The sequence below is a fragment of the Falco rusticolus genome, chromosome 1 (genome assembly GCF_015220075.1).
Source record: "Falco rusticolus isolate bFalRus1 chromosome 1, bFalRus1.pri, whole genome shotgun sequence".
Lineage (NCBI taxonomy): Eukaryota > Metazoa > Chordata > Aves > Falconiformes > Falconidae > Falco > Falco rusticolus.
This window is the reverse complement of record NC_051187.1, coordinates 122,253,262-122,274,835: the sequence shown is the minus strand read 5'-3', so window position 1 is coordinate 122,274,835 and position 21,574 is coordinate 122,253,262. Positions and strand designations below refer to the sequence as shown.

The 21,574-nt window shown below is 37.3% G+C and overlaps 1 protein-coding gene and 1 long non-coding RNA gene across 4 annotated transcripts; one reads left to right on the top strand and one right to left on the bottom strand.

Annotated features, from left to right (window-relative positions):
- The first annotated feature begins 52 nt into the window (after positions 1-52).
- Positions 53-13,559, top strand: C1H4orf47 (chromosome 1 C4orf47 homolog). 3 transcript variants are annotated; one of them, XM_037398614.1, is made up of 8 exons: positions 53-433; positions 2,060-2,246; positions 3,864-4,083; positions 7,676-7,813; positions 7,902-7,977; positions 9,193-9,372; positions 11,339-11,511; positions 13,339-13,559. In XM_037398614.1, exons 2-8 carry the CDS (start codon positions 2,150-2,152, stop codon positions 13,385-13,387), a joined length of 933 nt encoding a protein of 310 aa, XP_037254511.1. In that variant the 5' UTR covers positions 53-433; positions 2,060-2,149; the 3' UTR covers positions 13,388-13,559. The 3 variants fall into 3 exon arrangements, with proteins under 3 accessions (XP_037254511.1, XP_037254505.1, XP_037254520.1); XM_037398608.1 differs by having other exon boundaries at positions 53-447; XM_037398623.1 differs by lacking the exon at positions 11,339-11,511 and having other exon boundaries at positions 53-447.
- On the bottom strand, positions 2,763-5,806 carry LOC119152900. Its single transcript, XR_005105966.1, has 3 exons — positions 5,307-5,806; positions 3,906-4,167; positions 2,763-3,641 (listed from the first exon to the last, which is right to left on the bottom strand). It is a non-coding gene; the product is annotated as an uncharacterized LOC119152900 (long non-coding RNA).
- Positions 13,560-21,574: the final 8,015 nt, after the last annotated feature.

The window sequence follows — 21,574 nt, the reverse complement described above, 5'->3', positions numbered from 1 at the left end:
GCGCCATCGCCGCACCGGTGCGGGGAGCGGGGGGGCGGGGGGGCGGCGCCCGCGAGGCTTTCCCGTCTCCTGGCAACCGGCGCTAGGGTGGCGGCCTGGGCCTCTCCTCGCCGTCCCGCCGCCGCCCTGCGGCGCGTCCGCCCCTCTCGGCGCGGAGCCCGTTCCTGTGCGTGAGGTACCGGCCCCGGCAAGGCGGTGCCGCGCAGGCCCCGCTTGACTCACCGACCCTGCGCTGCCCTGAGGAGCGCGGAGCTGTGGGCGGCCCTGGCTGTGCTTAATCCAGTTTACGCGGTATCGGCGCTCTGTGGAAAAAGACAGCTATTCCCTCAGCTTTCCTTCAGACTGCCTGGGAGACGCTCCGGAGTCGTGCTGCCTCGCCCTGCCGCTGCTTCAGGGCTTTCAAGGCTCGTCCGTCTTGTCACGTCTCAGTCAGGTCGAGCTGCTGAGGTCCAGGAATCCTTTCCGTTCATCCCTTTATCAGCCATCTTTGCTTTATGCTGTAGAATTTAACTCTAGGCCTGTTTATTGCCGATAAATTATTCCTGTCCTCGCCAGTAATGCCAGCTTGCCTCACAACAGCGAAGCCTTGTTTTCTTCCAAGGGCCGGTTCTCTGTCATGTCTTCCTTCGGTGCTATCTGTTGTTGCCTGCCCTTCGGTTCCTTACCGACGTCTAGATCTACCGCTAACCAAACAACAGTACTGTTTAATCAGATGAAGCAACACATGCATTTTACACCGTGGGAACCCCTACGCGTTGCAAAAAAACAAAACAAAACAAAAAAACAAAAAACCAAGATAGCTTCAAACTTTTTAAAACCTGCATGCTGTCAGTCCTGTGTGCTGAGCATAAGCAATGTGTGGCTAGCCCATCATACACAACGTTCCAGCATATTATTTCTTACAGTAAAAATGTATAAAATCTATGTTACTATCTAGATTTTCACTGCTGTGCTGCTGCTGCTTTTCTACTCTGCGCCCACATGCCAGATACAGTTGATGTGTGATCCTGACCTTTCAGACTTCTCTGCTGCCTGCGTTATTTTCATTATTTTCGTTACTGTCTTCCATCTTGCCTTTGCCCATAGTTAATACCCACATGGGACCTGATCTGCATTGTCTTTGATCTGTATTCCACCCTAATTTCTTAACTCCCCTGCTCGCTTTTGAGCTGTATGAGCACAGATACTTCAGTTATTTGCATATTCTTGATATTTTGGGATAATTCTTATATTTCATGACTTAAGAAACAGCTTTCCTAACGTTAACTGATTTCTTCTACCTTAATTTCTGTTCCTGGTGAATTTACCATATATTTATATCTTCTTCCTCAAGGCAGTTCTTCCTCTAGCAGATTCCAATTTCCATCTCTACTGGTTTTCACTCTGGGAATCAGATCCCTGGTAATTGTAGTGCTGAGTCTGCTCTCTGTTCAGGCTCTTGAGTTCCTTACACTTGTTGGCTAGGCATTTTCTTTAGTTCTGGCAGATTCCAATGAAGGGGATGATGAGGGAAAACTAATATTTAATGTAAATCATTTGCATTGAAACCAAGAAGAAATGGGAGATATTTACCATGACCAGGCCTGGGATTAGTTAGAAGGCTTCCAAAACTACTTTTATGTTTTACCCCAGATTTGTCCATTTACTATCCTTCTATACCATTATTAGAAAGTGACTGAAAACCATTGCTGGAGATAACCCACGAGATGAAGAAGGAGGCTGCTTGGCATGTTTTATTACTAGCTCTTAATGCCACCAAAACCTCTCGTCTTAGTACTCTGAAGATACCTGTTATAAGTTTTGACCCAAATTATGTAAATTCAGTAAGAGTTGCACCAGCTGTACTACAAATACATTTGATTTGCTCTCTCTGCTCATTTTCTGAGTTTGTTTAGCAGAGAGGATACAACGGTGTCTAAATCTGCCACATAGTCCATTTGTCCTATAAGCACCAGAGATGTCAACCGTATTGTAGATTACTTTCTTCAGATTACATTTATTGCTTATATTTTTAACCAAAACATCTTGCATTTTACTTATATAAACTTTGTGTTTATAGGTGTAAACTGCTTATAGTTTTCGCAGTAGAGCAAATAAACAAGGATACTTCAACCCGTTTAGTGCAGTTCACTGTCACACAGATCCAGCCATGCCTGCAGAAAGGAAAAGTGATATGGAGAGGATTGGCCTCTTCAGTGAAATGAGTTATGTTACCATTGGAGATAAATATACATCACATTATATGCGTAAGTACATTTAATTTGAATCGCTGTTTAGTGATAGGGACCACCTCTAGTATCCATGTACTTTCAAAATCACTATTTTCTGATGGTTTTTTTTTTCCTCATTAGAGGCAGCTGCGTTTTCATGTATATTCTTTGCTCAGGTCTGTATTATGAAGAGAAAGCCTTGATATGTTGGAATGAGTATACTGAAGAAAGGAAAAATCCAGTGAAATGGAAAAATATGTATATATAATAGACTGATAAAATCTTTTAGTGTATACCTTTCTTTTTAATATTAATTATCTGCATGGTACCAGTATTTTACTGGTATTGTGAAAAAAAAATTTTCTTTCCTGTGCTTTTTCAACTGGTTTTCTGTTATTGACAATTGCCATTATTTTTAAACTAGTGTTGCAATTTCTTTTTCTGTTCTGATCTCACGCACATGTGTGAGATTCCCCATCCTGTCTTTTTAAAGAATATTCTCCTTTTCTGGTTGTTTAATGGGAATACGCATTGAGAAAGGTTGTTAAAGGAAAAATTCACACAGACGTGGGTACCACTAGGCTTGCTTTAATCACAACTCAGAGTTGGGCCACTGCCTCAGTGAGTGGCAGAGAACAAAGGGATACAGCACAGCTTATATACATTTATCAAATCTTTAGTCAGTGTCCAAAGTTTTTAGAAGTTTCCTTTGGTCTTGTCAGTTCTGCGAATCCAGCACCTGACTCTGTCCCATTTGATCTGTTCGGTTCCAGTCTCTGCCTTGGTTTCAGGATCCTCCTTGGATCATGAGCTTCCTTCTGCCTGCTTTAACTCTACACAATCCTTCAAGCACACTTAGTCTTTGAACAAGCAATTCCCATTCACATATACTAATATTTCTAAAAACACCTGTGTTTCTGAGAGCACCTGTGTATACAAACTGATCATCTGTTGTTTCTCTATTCTCCTACTGATTAACTTGACTAAGTTTTAAACCAGCCTTGGAGTAGGGCTATACAAGGGCCAAGGCCTGGTTCTGCCATTTAGCAGCTTCAGCACTGCAGATTTCTGAATTCAAAATACATTTTCTTTAACAACGGTAATTTTTGTAATTAGTAAGGTTACAGAGGTTAATCCTTGGTAGCTGCTTTGAAGTGGTAATGCAAAGTAATCCTGGCTTCTCAATACAAACGTTTCTGCTGTGGTGTTGTGTCAGTGATGAACATGTCCACCAGAACCCTGGCTGGTACACTTCCACCGCTTCTGTGGTGCTGGGGATCCAAGACGCAACTGGAGGCACTCTAACTTTTCCTACCTGGTCTGTAATCAGTGGGAGAGATGTTCCTCTTAAGTACTAACTTGTAGTATATATGAATAGGCATCGGCTCTAGCTCCGAATTGTAGTCTGGAGTAACCAGTCTCTCTCATTGCCTGTAAAGCAAGTGCAGGGGTTAGAAAACTAAAACCAGGTGCTGTGAACACCTTCTCATAGCATTGTTTTTCAGATACAATCATTTACATGCATGATTTACAAGTTAAACGCTCTGCAGTACATTCTTTGAGCCATTTAGATCCAGATCTTAATTTTTTATATGTAGGCTAAGAGAAGCACTAACATTGAACAGTTATGTATTGTTATTACATTTTTTAAAGGCCCTTTTAATGAAGCTGCGAGCAAGAACAGACAGATGTTACCTGGGGGAACCAAAGCATTTTCAGCTCTGCAGACAGGTTATTTTGAGCCTCGGTTTGTGAGGATTTTCAATGGTGAAGCTTACTCAAATCCTGTTCAGCTGAGGAGACGCTACAGAATGGCAGAATCAAAGAAAAATTTGGGCAAAGCTTTCCTTCCCAGTAATGGAGACAAATTGCCGTAAGTGTTGTGAAAATGTTTTAAATTGACCTTTTTTCTTTTCTGTACACTGAAGATATTTTCATAGGTTATTTCTTATAAAACCTGTAATGAGAATACAATATTGTTTCATACAACGTAGCGTTAGTCAGTACCGTGTGAAGAATTTTGAGCAGCAGCACAGGGAAGGCTGAACACAGGTAGAAATCAGGTCCTGATGCTTGGCCTTAACTACTGGGGTTTGCTGTAATCAGTTTCCTTACCCTTGAGCTTTTTTATTTTCAATGGAAATTAAGATGGCTATGGGAAAAAGGTGCGGATAATTAAAAAATGAAGATTTCTTTTTAATTTGAGGAGGAAATCTGTTGGAACTTATTAGATACAATGTCTTCACCCTTCCATTTCTAGGACTCCCAAAATAGAGGTGGCATATATATTGCATTGTAGGAAAAGGGGCCATTATCCAGGTGCAATGTTTTCCTCCCAGCGAATCCATATCCGTTATCTTTTTACTAGAAAAAATAACAATTGTCCTATAGGATGATCAGAAGATGTTACAGAGCTGAGGAGTATGTGCAGAATATTAAAATAAATGCATCTTTGCTATTTGTGCAACATATCGCATGACAAAATGACACCAATGCAACTATTATTATTCATGTGTAAGACTATTATTATTCACATGTGAAAAACAGTTAGAGCCTGGTTACTCATTTATAACTGTACAGTCTTGTTTTGTTCTTGTTGATGCAATAAGAGACAGGAGGATTCAGTCTGTGTACAGGGCCTAGTTCTTACAGTCTTACGGTTATATTTAGTCATATCTTTCTCTACTTTGCTTTTGGAAAGCTTGAAGTGTAACCTCTTCTTTATTTTATATATATGTATTTTAGGATGCAAGGATTAGCTATGTTCTGTTGTACGTTACAGGAACATCTTGGCTTTTAACAGGAATGTAAGACATGTTGTATAGGCTTTCTGTTGGATATACATGTGCTATTTCTGATGGGACAGTGTTTTTGCTAATTGACTATATACCAAGCAAAAATGAATTCCAAATCAAATATACGAATACATGCAATTTATTGTATTCCGCTATAAGGAAAAATAGCATGCAATATGACAAAAGGAAACAGTCCTAGTTATTATTCACACTATGATAAAGGAGCAATAGGAGCAAAGCACCAAATCATTATTGCAAAGCGTTACAGAGACTGAGAAAAGGACACATCACCAGCTACCACCTTAACACCATCCAGGCCCACACTTCGGCTGGGAAGCCCCGCTGCAGGTGGCACCAGGAGTCTCTCGGTAACTGGGAAAGTTCCTACGTGGTGTGTCCACCCGTAGGTGAGGCTGCTGTCCAGTCCTGCAGCTTGCCTGCCTTTACACTCAGTGAAGAACAAAAATAGTTTACACACCTAGTGTATGTAAACTTTTAAGTTTAGGTGAAGTGCAGGCGTGCGCTGTCTCATGGTTGGTAAGCTTCACACACACCAGGGATGTTGGCCAAATGCCCAAGCGAGGTGGAGTTATCGTCATGACACAGCTGCACACAGTATTTACTGTCTGGATGGTCCTGCTCACGTCTTGCTTGTTCAGGGGGCTCAGGACAAACACCACCTGCTCATTAAAGTTGTCTTAGAGCTCCCTGAGCTCACTGTCTAGGTGAAGCAATCACTAATTAAAGACAAAGACTTTTTCATAAGCAGCAATCAATTTAAGAAATTTTAACCACAGACAATGTGTGAGCCCTTGTTCAAAATTTTCTTTCAACTACAACTTGACTTTATAGTAACCAAATTATTTATAAGGGTTTGACTGTTAGAAACACCTAGGCACTGATTTCAAATCCACGTCAGTCAGTGAGAGTCCTGTTCACTTACTTTCTGTGTTCTGAGTCCAACAGTGGGACTCTTGCTTATAATAAACATCTGCTAAGGTGCTGTCTTCTGTGTACTAGATCCACAAACGCATTTTCTGGCTGTGTGTGGGTGCAGCAGCTCATGCTCTTATTCTTGTTGTAAGACTATTAAATTCTTCTAGACATGAACTTTAGGAAATGTTCTTTATTGTCTTTATCATCCCCTAAATCTGTACTGGCAGAATAGTACAAAGCAGAGGCTGGGAAAGTGGTTAGGTTGTCTTTTAATGGAATCCTCAAGCAATTATAGAGAGCAATTATTTGTTTCTTACATCCAAAACTGACTCCCATCATAACCAAGGAACTAGTGCTGAGCTCTGTTGCTGTTCACTGAATTGTTATTCTTGGCTGCCTGAATGATAAGCAGCTCTTGGGGATCTTTCCTTTATGTTGGAGCCACACGTGGTGTTGGCTGCAAGTGGAAAGGTTGCGAAGATTTCATACTCTGAAGATGTGACTGAAGCCTGGACCTTTCTTTTCTTCATGTGTCTGTTCTCTGTTACTTTGTTACTGGCCTATAAAAATCTTTTTTAATAAAATTCACACAGAAGTGACATTTAAAGAATATGAAATAAAGCACTTAAGAGGTAGGAAACCTCAAGGTAAAGGTTGTTCATTGTCAGTTTGCCTATTTTTTTCTATATATGGGGTTATGAAGTCCTTAGATAAAGGGAAAGTAACGAACAGGCAGGTTAGCGTTCTGTGCAAAGATGACAACTGTTATCTTGGCATCCTAATCCTGTCAGTATTCATTAACAGCCCTTTTCAGCAGAAACTCTTTGAGACACTTTACTCTCTCCCCACAGTAATTACAGACAGTACAGGCAAAGCAGATTATCTTGGCTATCTGGAGTAGTTGGCAGATCTCATACAGTAGCCTGTGCTTATTTTTTTCTGTTCGGTTTTGGGATGTGGGGACAGAGGGTTGGTTGGGGTTTTTTTTTGGACCACTGTAGCAGCTGCTTAGTGGACCAAATTGCCATTCAGCTATTTCCTTAGTTTTTCTTGGTCCTTTTCTCCTTTAGTGCCTGTATGATCATGTACTTTGAGCATGTCATACACTTGTCAGCAAATACTGATTTTCAAGTTGGTCTTTTTTAAAAAAGGTCTTTGTGAATTCCTGCAGCTTTGTAGGCAGAGGTATTTCTCCTAAATGAGCTGTGCCTCCTTTTACTTTCCTGTTGTGACACAGCAGAAAGTTAACTGTTCCCAACATCACCCCCCCTTCACAAATCTTTAAAACTGGTACCCCACATTGCCTGCCACTCCATTATCATACCAACACTAACCTGCTGTTCTCTGTAAACTCGTGGGAAAGACTGTCCTCTTGTCATCCAGCATCAAGTCCAACCTATTCGTCTGCATCTCTGTTTGTGAAACTGTCTCTGCCAATGTTACTTAACCTTGTTGGTGCAAAATTAAAACAACCTCTATTAAGCATATTTGTACTATTAAGATACCCTGAAACTTCATCTCTTCTGCCATCTTGTTTCTTTTTTGTCCATAACCTTGTGCACAGAATTGCTATAGGAGTAGATCCATGGACAGTGGATTGAGCTGGTTTTATATTTAACCATTGAGGTGTAGATATTGTTTGGGTGTTTTCTTACTGTCATTTTAGCATACTAGGTATGGAAAGCCTGAAATATTTGCAAAACATTAATCAATGTGTTCATTTGCTATTTTTAGATGCGGACTTGGCAGCTTTTATGGAACCATAGGAGGTTCATATACATACTTCAGTCCACAGCTGAAAGCCAAAGAAAGATACATTCCTCCCGGGAAGAATTTTTATACTAATCCAGGAAAGAAAGGAACTGGATATGGGTAACTTCACAATATTGCTTCTTGAAGAGTATTTTATTAAATGTTTCTTGAGTTTTGAACACCTAAGTAATTAATTTTGTTTTTACAGTTATGCAAACATTACCATAGGTGAACAATATCCACATGAACCTGATGGGTATGAAGTAGAAAGAATAAATGCAAAGGTAAAACTGTTTGTCTTTATTATCTATTAGTATTATGATTATTTATTACAATTTACGTGAACTTTTTGTTCCCTGAGGTGTTTCCTTTATCTTGAAAACACTAATGTTTATTTACAAAAGGGAGGAAGGAAAAAAAAATTAATGACCATCCTGTATAAAAAAGATTTAGGTATTGTTCATTTATTATTTTTCCTTTGAGACATCTGGCAGTATTCCCCACAAGTTCTACCATTCAGGATTTGACCTTGTTTTATATGGAGACCTTAAGCTACAATGCAGTAATGACAAAACAATGCCAATATCAAGAACAATAGTACTTCCATGTTGTCAGAAGAATGGGCCCTCATTATCCTAGATGCTATATAAAAAAAAACCTGCTTCTTTTTTCATCTAAGTTCGTAAATCTAAGAAAACGCGTAAATTTGCTTTCACTGATTTTAGTTATTGTGTATATATTTTCATCATATGGAGTGAAAAATGGCAGCAGAAGGACATTTTCTGCTCTAGGGTAAGAACAAGATTAGAAGAAAAAAATCAGCTACCTGTTGAGACAAATTCAGAGTCAAAACTAAGCATCCAGTGCAGAAAATGAGAAGAACAGAGGAAAGAGGGATGTGGGATTATTTCCACTGGATAGAAAAAAAGGAATTTGCTCTGAGACATTAGCATGCATTACGGGTGATACTGTATTGCTGATGGTACTTTTTATGCTTGTTTTTTAATTGTTCATAATGTTTTAACCTGTTTTGGTTTAAAATTGGATCTGGGAAGAAGAGTCAATATCTCCCATGGTACAAAGAACCAATTCTTGGAGAAGCTCAGCTTAGTAAGGTGCTCACAATCTGGGGAATGTAGTGGTCAGGGTTCGCAAGAGTAGGCAGCTGGGTTGCATGCAGGCAGAATTTTCAAGCATGTATGTGTGCATTTATGCCCAAGATACAGGTATACAATACTGTTAAACACATCTTAAATGGACACTGCTTTTTCTGACATCTTCCTACCACACTTTCATAGTGATTGTTCTACTTCCTAGTCAGTGAATCTATGTTCTGTTATACATGGTGAGTATATAAAATACCTTGATCATCAAACAAGAGCAAAGAAAGTTAGAGCGAACATTTCCCAAGACTATTTTTAATGCTTTCCATTTTTTTCTTAGGATAACATACAGTAAAAATCCTCAGGATTGTTTCTTTTAAAGTATTTGTTTTACAGAAAGCACAAGAGGAACATAAACGGCTTGTTAAAGGAGGGCCTTTCAAATTAAAACTGTATCCCCAGGAATATTTTGATGTGAATCCCTATTTTAATGACAAACCTTTGCCACCTGTGAAGAAACCACCTCCAAAGAAGCCAATTGTACCACCTTTCAAACCAAGTTCTCCTGCTAAAAAGGTTAGTTTGTCTTATAGCTACTGAAGACAAAAGATAAATACTCAGATATTTCCTGGTAAAAGCTTTGCTTGCAGTACGTAAAGTATAAAGATATGTCTGGTTTTGCTGTTAATTTCTTATTTTTCTTACAAAAGTTATTATTCCATTTACTTTTTTTTTTTTTCTTTTCCAATTCACAAAGCAGTGAGATCTTGTTTGACTCAACAACAAGTGCTAACCAGCTCCAGGTTACCTGAAAAGTCTTTCTCTTTAAAATCTGCCTAGTGCTGTTAACATACAGTTAACTGACTGCATACACCACAAAAGGATACAAAGTGGAAGGTTATGCGATAAATGACAGTAAGACTAGATTATTGTAGCAAATTGAAATGCTGTCCTATTTTAGCCTCTGTCAGTCACTCATAATTTTTGAACCTGCTAATTACTCTCAGCCTGTATAGACAAGCATCTAAAAGATAATTCCTGAAAGTGTCATGGGAATGGGTAGCTAGAAGGGGCAGAAAAACTCGGTTAGTCCTTCTGCTCAGGGAAAGGCTGCAGAATAAACTCCGGAGTTATCTGTTGCTTGTCTATCAGCAGGCACAAATTTGGAATCTGCTTGTGAATTTACCCACTCTCCAGTAGTTAGGAGAAAAGGAGGAAAAGGTTGGGAAGAAATATATGCAGAAGGGCTTAGAGGGCATAAGAAATAAAGCCTGGAGTTAGCATTAAGGATATATAGGAATGTAGTTCATTAGTTCCAGTTGCTTTGTGTCATTATTTCTTAAAACCTAAACTGGTATTTTTCCATTCTATTTCCATCTTGATACATTTTTTTGAGATACTAAATGTGTGCCATTCATCTTAGGTGAAACCTTAATTTCACTTTGAAATGTGTTCAAGATGCATAAATACCTCTCTCTTAAATGACTCCCTTAATCTGTCACTTTTCAGCTGTTCATTTTGGAGTTCCATTGTAAGAAATTTAATGCTGCCCTCTGCTAACCACTGTTTTCCTATTATTATGCCCTTCACCCTTGACTTATTTGACTGACATTGATTCATATGAGGAAGGTGATGACAGCAAAGAAGATATGACTATTCAGAAAGAGACAGCAAAAATGCTTGCACACAACTAATTGTGTTAGGCATTTGGCCTCGTAGATGAGGCAGCGGAGGTCTTTCAGAATGGAAATCTGTTCAGAAAAGTTAGCTGCTAGGAAGCCAGCACCTCATCTGGCTGACAGTGCTGGTGATCCTGCTCCAGGCTTCCCATCCTTCACACCACATATGCTTTCCCCGTATATTTAAATTATGTGTACTTCCCAAGCTACTGCACACTTTCCCTCTCTGCTATATAAATTCTTATGGGAAAAATGGCTTTATTGTTGATTGAATCGCTTACTGTTGCACTTTTCAGGAACGCAGCCTCAGCAGACTGTGGGGTTTAGCTGTACTAGGGGATTGCAAAGAATTAATCAGGTTTCTATGTATTTTTAAAGTAAAATTTGCCACTCTTATAGTACTAGTGGACGTAACGTTCTGGGAAAAGCCAGTGCTGTATTTATATGTATATGTCAGAAAGCAAATTGATTATAATGCCCGAGCCTTACTGTATGTAACAATCCCACACCAGTACTGGACATGGAAATATGCTAGTAAACTAATAGTGACATAGGAATTCCCTTTTTTTGGCCACAACATAGCTCGTTTTAGTGAGTTATGGTTTTACCTTTTCTGTCACATTTTTAAGATCCTTTCCTCAAAATCCAGACTTATGAAAGAACATTTAAAACTAAAAAATCATCAAAATAATGACTAAAATTTTCCTTAAAGTTTCCATTGCAAATTTAAAGAATATCTGTTTTTTGGTTTTTATATAATATGATGCAGTCTGCTATTCAGTATGCTTATTTGCTTTTGCATGAAAAATATTTTCATTAATTATATTGTAGATTGGCACTTTGAGAAGTTATTTTATTTTCAGTCAGGGGGCATGAAAGGAGGCACATTTGATCCTTACCCAAGCCATTCTGCTGACCCTTATGTAACTGAAAAATCTAAGGCTGTCAAAACTAATAAAGAACGACGGATTTTTCATCCTCCTCCTGGACCAAAAAGCAGACCTGTGACAAGCATAATAACTCTAAATGTCACAAGGTAAGCTCCTTTAATCTGAGTTTGTGTTTCATGTATGCTGTCTACCAAAAGCCACTAGCACAGCTGTTCATTACATTTAGCTGTCTAAAATAATTGAATAAATGCAGGAATGCATTATTAACAAAAGGATAAGCGGTGTATAAGTAACTTGGCTTTCCAAATTTACTCCTACTCTCTCCTGTGAATTCAGGTTACTTTATAAGGCTCTACGTATCATAGAGACCTTCAAAATCATGCTATACAGATGTCACTGAAAAATAATTATTTTTTATTCTTTTCTGACTTGATAAATGTAGAAAGACCAGGAACGTTCCTCTTAAAAACAAAGTCTGGTTTCGTTTTCCCTTGTTTTTGGAATAATATTGACTCCCTCTGCTGGCAAACATAACATTAGGTAATCTAAGCTTGTGAAGCTTCTGGGACAATGACACTGAAATTGGATTCCTAACTAAAAACCCGTACTGTGCAATGTTTATAGATTTATAGTACACACTGCATGTATATAGGTAGATAAGCACATAATTCTTTATTTTTTTACCTTATCAAGGTATAACCCTTAGATTTAAACAAATTTGTTTCCTAGTTTTGGCTCTGTTGTAATCCAAGCAGAAAATCAAGACTGCAGTTATTTAGAGGAATCACTTTCAAATGCAGACTTCTAAGATTGCACGTAGAACAGTTAGGCATACTAGTTTGCATGTTCCATGAGTATAGTGAGGTATTTTAGAAATACTTGATTAAAATTTGAAAAACTGTCTTAGAGGAATCTGTTTCACATTTGTGATTTGTCTTTTACATATCGTATGTGAATTCTAAGAAATACACCTCCCTTATTCACCCAGTGCTCTTCTGTTTCCTTTATTTCACCACGTATTGGCATTTGCATAATCACTTTTTAAATGGCAGGGATAGTTCGAAGTTTTTATTTACACTGACAAGGCAGGACCAGAAGCTACGTATTACTCCACATTGCTTTTCATTACTAATGGAAAGTAAGAAAGAATTGAAAGTAACTTTTTGGTACACCAAAAAGCATGGTAACTGGCAACGCTGATGTAAGAAAGTACAACCTTTCCTGTACGCACTAGCGTTTTTAAACTAGTAAAAGGGAAAAACAATGTTATATTGGTCTGAGTAGCCTTCTAATTGGTGTAATTATTTGTATTATTGTTTTATCAACAGAATAAAAATTAATGTTCCCAAATGAAATGTTTTTATTGGAAAAGAACCCTGACTGTATGTGAAGTAGGTTTCAGAATTGAAAGGGGGAGACTGATTGTGAAGAATCTCTTAAGTGTTCACAAATACAGTTACGGTGGACTCATTAAAAATATTTGTAAAGAGAAAAATTTCACATATCCAACAGAAATTCCACAGAGAGAAATTAAAACTAGTATTTAAAATTCTATACTACTATTTCCCTCCTAAGAATTTTAAAGAACTTACTTATTTTTCATTTGTTATTCCTAGGTTTAATAGAATGAGAATTGTGAACTGAATTTATTGTGTGAAGCTCATAGTTTTTAAGAAACGTGGCAATCATTTTTCAAATTGTCTGCTTCCCCACTGAATTACAGTTCTTTATATACTTCCCAACTGAAAGCTTATCTTCTATTTGGACTGTAATCCTGTAGCTGGATTTGCTAGTGTAGATTCCTGCTGTTGGGCAGTGCATTATTGAAAGAAACTTGACTTCATGAGGATTCAAGTCATTAAATCTAATTACAGGACAGGGTGCCACAGTTTTTCATTTTTACAAAAGGTCTTGTGATTTGTACAGTGATATTTTACACAAATCTTATAAATTTCTCTTCATTTACATTTCAGGGCATTAAATGTAAAGAACTACAAGACTGCACAGCTGAGATCTTACTAGGTACAAACGGCAAAAAGAAGGGTGCACTTCTTAGACTAAACGGTTAACAAGGCAAACAAAAATGTGAAAAATGGAATTCAAGTATAGAGGGCAATTCAATCTGTTTAATGATTGAGAATGCAATCTTTTGTTTCTAAATATAAAGCTATAATAAATAATTTAAGATAATTTATTTATTCAGTCCAAGTTTGTATTTTTATTTATATTTTCATCTTATTGCTTAGCTGGACTTTTGAAATTTACTTTTAGAAAACATACTTTCTAATGAGTAATTTGGATTGCAATGTGACTATATATTGCAGTGGAAGAAATTGCGTATCTTTTAAAGTGAGTATCAGTGTATGCATTAACCAAGTTAGTTATGTGGCCCACAGTGAAACTAAAGTCATCATTTCCCTTTAGTAGAATTACAACTTGTACTGTATTTCAACTATGATTTTTTAAAGAATTGTCTGAAAATTATAAGATTTTTAGGTTTTATGTCCTTCTCAAAATGACCAATATCAAGCATTGATCAAAACCAGACCACAAGCAGGCTGTTAGGAAGAGTCACCTCTATTTACCGGCATCTGTTACTGCTCTTCCTCAATTTCCTGACAAATCTAAGTGCTGCCATGTTCTCCAAGAACAGCTTAATTTCACTTTGTGTACATGGAAGGTTCCTAACAAATCTGATCTGTCTTTCAAACTAGCTTCTTCTCAGATGGAACTGTGACCTTAAATGTACGCTTTACCTCCATCTTAATAATTTTTGTCAGGTTTTTGTACGTGGTCCAATAAATTTGTTCATGCAAATCAAAACTGATTTATTATAAAAATAAAAAAATACTCAGCACTTATTTATCCAAATTATTACATGCAGACGAAATTTCTTTATTAATTTTTATTAAAGTTTTGTCATATCACTCTAGAATATTTATGAAATAGTATCCTTACTGCTGTTCACAGGATAATAGCTTGTTAAAGAAATTCCAGACTGGATCTCACATTTCCTGGCATCAATGAAAATAAAAATAAACCCAAGAATTGGTGGTCAGGTCTTCCAGCATATGTTGAAGCATAAAACCGCTTACCTTGAGATCAACAGGACCCAACAATATTTGAAAATATTAATTTACAGGGATTTTGATGATTTCTTTATGCAAAGACTTATCACAGAATTCCTTCTTTCTTTGTTTATACCTTGTATTATATAACGATACTGGTGCTGACCTTAGGTACCTTAGTGTCGTCCTCGTACAGAATATCGAGCACCCATGTTGCTCACTTGTGAAGTCACAGCACTGTTCTGTACTTCCTTCTAACTCCTGTTCTGGTGTAGTACAGCTGATGAAGGCTGCACTGAAGTTTTTCTTTATGTCCTTCTGTCTCTTTTTGTAATTCTTCCACTTCTATTTTCTGCTGTATTTCAATACTCTTTTCATTCAGTAACGAGATGAAAATACTGAAAGCTGATTAAAAGATACGGAGCTTAATTTTAAAACAAACAACAAACCAGTCCAGCTTGTTTGAGATGTTAGGGTATGTGGACTAGCCATCATGGGAGCCAATAACTTCACCTGCCAAGTCCCCCCCCTGAAAATGTGTGGTCCCATGGACCTCACACCCAATTCTAGGTCGGGCCTCAGTATGCTGTTTTAATACAAATTATAATTGTGTCCCTTTGGCTTCTTGGCAGTACCTTTGACTGTGATGGCAGAATTTAGAACTTTCTTGAGTTTTATTACCCAGTTATCTAAGGTAAGAAGGACATTAGACATTACTTACATTGTTTTCATAGTGACAGCTTCCCTACATCGTTACAGTATTGATATAGCCAGTTATCTTTATAACTGATTCTGGCCACAACTTAATAGTTACAATCTGAAGCAACTTCATGATTTTGCAAGCGTTAAATGCAAATAAACACCCAAATATCTACTCGATAGCCCACGTATTTACCATTTTAATGTTCTTACTGACTTCGGGTGTGCACTGCAAAATTGTGGCATAATACTATTGCCTATCTCCAGTAGAATACTGCAACAATCTTTTGAACATTTTTTTACAGGAAAAAGCATTAAGAACCAGACTTAGATCTTTAATCTAGTTTTTAGTCATTCTACTATATGTATTACTCACTATACAAAAACATGCTCTATTACACTTACAGTCTTATATTGTAAACCAGATAAATAATTGTTAATTTGCTGCAACCTGTCTTTATGGGTTATTGGAGAAACAGGAAGAAATCAGTTCTTTTATGTCTCTGAAGAGGTTATGCCCTTTATTGGCCAGGAGCTTGTACACCTAGTGTTGTTCTAATAGGGAAGTGAAGATAAATAATTACCTCTACGTCTGTTCTGGAAACACCAATAACTAATTACATGGGTTTACTTTCCTGATTTATTAAGGAGTGAGTAAAAAAAGAAGTTTCTAAAAAAGTAGCCCTAATAGTGTTGTAGAAACACTGCATACAGGCAGCTTCAACTTTACAGAATATCATATACAGTATTTTTGAGAAATTCTTCCTCCCCATGGTCCCTAGGCTGAGAAAATTGGAGAGATTTTAATCTAAATCTAAATCTAAATCTAAATCTAAATCTAAATCTAAGATTGGAATAAATTCATGCAGTGATTGTATTCAAGAGGGTAATTTTTGCACCTTTCATAGTTACGTCCATGTTCTCTGAATATGTTGACACTGAAAATGTTAAAATTAATGTTTTAACTAATAAGCTTTCTAAGTATAAAAGAGATAAAGGGTACCTTGTGTTGGTTAAACATAGACCAGAATGAGATGTCATCTAAAACATACGTAAACATAGTTTAAACTTAATTTAGGGGTTCTTGCAGAAATAACCAGTGAAATGTTGTGGCATGTACTAAGCTGTTCAGCTAGAAGGTTGTTAAGATTCCCTTCTGACTCTGAAATCCTAGGGACTGAATTCTATCTCCTATAAACTGTCACAGTTCCATTAAATTTCTTTGTACTACATAGAGAGTGTAAAGATCTGCTTTTGTGAATGTGTGAAAGTCAGCCAAGTATCAACAAAACAGGCAGTTCTTTTTAGAACATTACAAAAACATGGAAATGACTGGACATCAGAATTGTAAATGTTTTACAAAAGAAAATGGTTTACTACCATTTATTTGAAGCAATAAACTGTTGCAGATTATCAGGTATTACCTGGAAAAGAAATTCAGCTAATACGATATTGCAAAATAAAGCTCATACATTGTGAATCATATTCCAAGGCTTTATACTTAGAACAGAGATTTCTGTACAAATTCTAATGTAATATTCAGAGTACCAGTTATATTGCATGGTAGCAGTACCACGGTACCTGGTAACCAGGTTTCCTTTGCCCACAGACTAGAGCTGTAGCTTGGCATCCGAGGTAAATATAATCCTTATGCAAATGGTGGAATTCAAGGTGTAATACATCTCTCATTTTCAGTAATCCACAGGAGATTTTCTAATAGTAAGCATTCTTCAGTCAGTTTTCTAATGTGACTTTCATATATGGAAATGTCTTGTCTATATTCCCACATTTCCTTCTTAAGTAACTGATTTTCCTCCGTGACATTTGTTAGTGCTGTTGATAACCTCTTGCATTCTCCTTTTGCACTGGTCAAGTTAGACTTTAAAAGATCAATATCTGCTTTTGCATTTCTGATTTCAGCCGTTGATTTCTTTTCTGCATGAGCTTTACCTGACTGGAGTTTCTTAAAGTCCTTCTGCAGCATCTGTTTAGTATAATATTCCTGCAGGGTCATTTAAAGGTAAAGTTTTTTTGCTTCCAGTGTTAGCACTAGCCAAAGATATATTTGCATTAATCGAAGATGTGTTTGCATTAACTGAAGATGAGTTTCCAGTTCAGATTTTGCTGTGTTTTCTTTTATTTCTTGCATTTCAGTCTGATTTCTTTCAAGCTCTTGAAGGCTTTCAGGCTCCTGAAAGCTTTCAGTCTCTAGGGAGCTATTTTCTTTTGTAAACCCCTGGGATATTTCTATCTTAAGCTTTTTATTTGTTTCTTTTAACTTGAAGCATTCCCTTTGCAAGAACTTTAGGATTATACCAAGCCTCTTTCTTTCACAGGTAACAGCACTCATCTCTTCTTTTACTTTCTGGTTCCTAATGTAAAAGTCATGTTTTGTGACATACAGTATCTGTATTGAATGTTGGTTTCCATTACTGAGTTGATTTCTCTCTTCCTCAAGGATGTTTTTCTGGTTTTGGAGTTCTTTGCATTTGCTTAAGAAGTTCTTTGCTTCCTTAATACATTCCTTGTTATCTTCTTGTGATTTAACCAACTGGATTTGCACACTTCTGTTTTCTTCAGCTAAATTCTTGATTTGTGTATTACATTATATTTTTTCTTTCAAAGATTCTATGGTAACATTAAGAATTTCCACTTTGTTCTTGAGAGAGAAATTTTCATGTGGAAGATCATGTACTGTTTTTTGCAGATGCTCAGGATTTTTCAGGGACTTTTGCAATGCTTCAATTTTGCCATTGTATCGGGAGGCTACTTTGATTTTGCTGAACTTCTGATTTCCTGGCCTTAGTAATGTTTGATTTAAAGTGGTCTGTTGTTGTTTTTCTTTTTTTAGTTGCTCTTTGTTATCAACTATTAGTAGCTTATCTTTCACCATTTCAGGAAAAGAACCTGGATTCTGTCACCTTCACTGTAATTGATTCGAAATTCTTTATGTACATTTTTGCTTTGAGATTCTGCTTTTTCACTGTATACTGTTGTAGAGGAACCACTCCATCGATTGGCACGTTTGGAGTCTTTACAAAATTCTTGATCAAAATGTAGGCAATTTTCTTTAACTGAAACTAACCCAATATGTGATTCATCTAAAGAGGTCACAATTTCTTCACTTATCTTTTAAGTTATTTAATTTTTCTTTGGATAAAAAGCTAGATTTTTCTGTAGTATCTGCTAACAGATCCAGATCATTATGAACTGACTTCTGAAATTCTTGTTTCAGCAGCTTGGTAGGATAGTTACTATTGTCTATTTTACGAAATTCTTTCCAAACTTTGGGAAAAGGTACATGATGTTTAGATTCACTCAAAATGGCCTTCTCATAGGCAGCATTCAGCATTTCTGTCTCCAAATCAGTGCCAGTTAGCAAATATCCACATTTATGTTCATTTTTTCTTGCAAGTATTCTGTTGTTTCCAAACAAATTTTCTGAATTTTCAACCTTTTCAGTTGCTATAGTTTTAAGCGAAATCCTGTGTGGAATATTTATATCACTGACAGCATTTCCAATATTGGAATTTACTTCCACATGCTCATCTGAGCAGGGTTCTCGATCATGTTGAACTTTTCCCTTAGAAGACAGTGATTCAGGATTCACCATCAGCTACCCCACAAAATAAAAACCAAAAGTAAAAAACTTGTCATGTTGTAAAAATTGTGAAGCATTGCAGTACTAGAAACATAAGACAAATAAACTGTTACGAAAGCCACTTATCAATCAAGACTTGTACAGTTTACTTCTGCCAATGCCTTTTATCCATTAAAAGAATCTAAACAATTATTGTACACCCCATTTCATTGATTACTGGGCTTTGGAGCAGGCACAAAATACCAGGTGTCCTAAATTGATTAAGTATATTTCCAGCAGAGGAGAGATGACTTAAGGAGACTTTTTGTCATCCCAGTCCCTATGAAATAAGGGCTAACTGGAGTTCACACTAAATATAGACAGAAAAAGTAGGGTTTATGCAGCTTTTGATAGGAGAGGGACAAAATGTATTCCCTGCCCTCATTTCTCTCTCTTCTCTCCTTGACTGTCTGCCCTGTCTCCTTATATGCTTTGCATTGTATTCTGTGCCCACTGAAAATAATTCAAATTAATTGAGGAAGATCAGGTTACAGTTTTACCTGTGCAAAGCAAAAGTGAGTTTTAATCATAATGGGTGGGAGGGAATAGTTTATGTAATTATGGCTAAAGTTCTCCTACCCAGAAAAAGGTCAGGAAGATGATACGGTTGTTTTTTAGGTTTTTGCTTAATCCAGAATACCCCTTGGATTGTTTTTCAAAAAAACACATTACTCTCAAAACCCAAGATCCAGCTAAAAAACAACTGGTTTGTAGGTAAAAATTGTTGAACAGACCAGAAATGCATCCCTTGGTATGCAAGTCATCAGAATCTTGTCTGAACTACATAGTGGAGCTTTCATTTCAAATATATTTTTATTTAGTATCTCACGGGTTTTAGGCTGTACCTGAAAAAGATTGAGATTGTTCACAGAAAACTTAAATGTAGAAATATTTCATTTTCCAAAACCATCCTATTACTCAAGAAGTTCTTCCTTAGGAAGGACAGAGCCAGAGAGAAGTGGCATGTAGGAATATGGAATTGTCTATAAACAGCAAACTTTAAAGCTAAATGTCCTTTCAGCACCAGCTATTCAGCTTTTATATAAAGAACCAGATAAAACAATGGCAGAAAAATGCTCCTGAAAAGGTGGCTTAGCATCTTGTCAAATGTGGTGGCTTGCAACTATAGAACAGGTTCTGCTGACAGTGACATAATGTGGAATTAAATTCTTTGAAAATAACAAAGCTTCCTTGAGTTTACAGCGATATAAATGAGAGAAGGATCTAGTCCTTCCTTCCCCCTCCCCCAGTTTTGTTTTTCCTGTTTTTCTGAGGTTTTAAAAAATCGTTAATAAGCGCCCAAATAATACTGTGACTAAGAAAGGGTAAGAAGTGATATTATCAGCTGTTTTAAGATGGACAGAAGACTAAATGTATGCTTAAAGTACACAATAGTCAACAGATTTTAAAACACAGATCTAAAAGTATCTAAAAATGCAGCAGGAGGCTTTTGTATTTTAAGGGTGTTTGTGTTCTCTGTTTGTCGTGTTAATATTCTCCAGACTCTGTTGCCGAAATGTCTGAAATAATTCCAGCTGTTGCTGAAGAATCTAAAATGTATAAAATAAATATCAGAAAATTGCTTGGTAGTTTGGTTGGTTGTGGTGGTTGGTTTTTGGTTGGATTGTTTGTGTTTTTTTTAATATTGAGCGGAGTTAGGATATTTTCTCAGTTGAAATTACGTTTCTTTTCCAGTTCCAAGGCAGTTTGCACCCAGCCTGAGTCAACAGTTCATCAAATGCTTCTTTCACTATTCAATAGTTGTTTAGAAACTTAGTCACACTACTGGAAGGATTTCAGCCTAGTTCTTCACAGACAGTTGCTCGCGTTACAGAGAGCACTCTCACATCTGACACTACTTTGGATCTTTCTCTTTGCCGTGAGACCAAATGTGCTTCTGCTAGAATTCATACTTCAGTTCCAAAAATCATCTTTCTAGTTTAGACTGTGGCATACTGGTCAGACAACATAAGGAAGCTGGACTGTCTCTTGGATTACTAAAGGGGAACCCTAGTATCCTGCATTAACAGAATTAACATCGGCTAAGCTCTAATGACTTAGAAGTGCTTTAAAATAAATAGTGCAAATTCTTTACATATATCAAAGGAGTTTTCTCTGAATGAATCAATTCTTAGGTCACAAGAATTCAGAAGCTTAGTGAAAAATCTCAGGTAAGGGAATGAGCATGTGCATAGAACAAGATTTGTCTAGCTTTCTGTGAGTGCTGCTTTGGAAGAAGATTCCCCAAAATGTGAAGGAGGAAGAAAAGAGGCAGGCAGAGAACTACCGTACATCATATACCCGAGTTATGCAACTATACTGATGCCAAAGCCCAAATGCACTTTGCTAGTCATTATTCAAGTGGAAATTGTAGTTCCAAGTACTTTCAGAATAATTCAGCAAGTCTGATTTCCTACTAAAAACATCAACAAAGAGTGACAGCTCCTATTGTCTGGTCCTAGCCCTGCACACAGAAGTATCTTGAAACGATCAATCACGGTGTTTACATCCGTATCAAGCACTCCTCATTTGCTGAGCAATGTAAAAAAGACTCCTTTAGATTTAGAGGTCTGTGATTACCGGGATTTAACGCTTCACCCCAGCAGCTGCTGGAGCAAGGCACCTGTAGTGAGTAGCTGGCCCACGCCACTCTTGCGAAGCCTGGTGCAGGCCAGTTTGTTGGCCGGTGTTTTGGCACTAGATGCGTCTCTGCGCTGGGATGAATGCACCATATGGAAATCCTGCGAGCTACAGGGCTCCCTACACCCAGACACCCTGCTCCCGTCCGCAGTCAGAACCAAA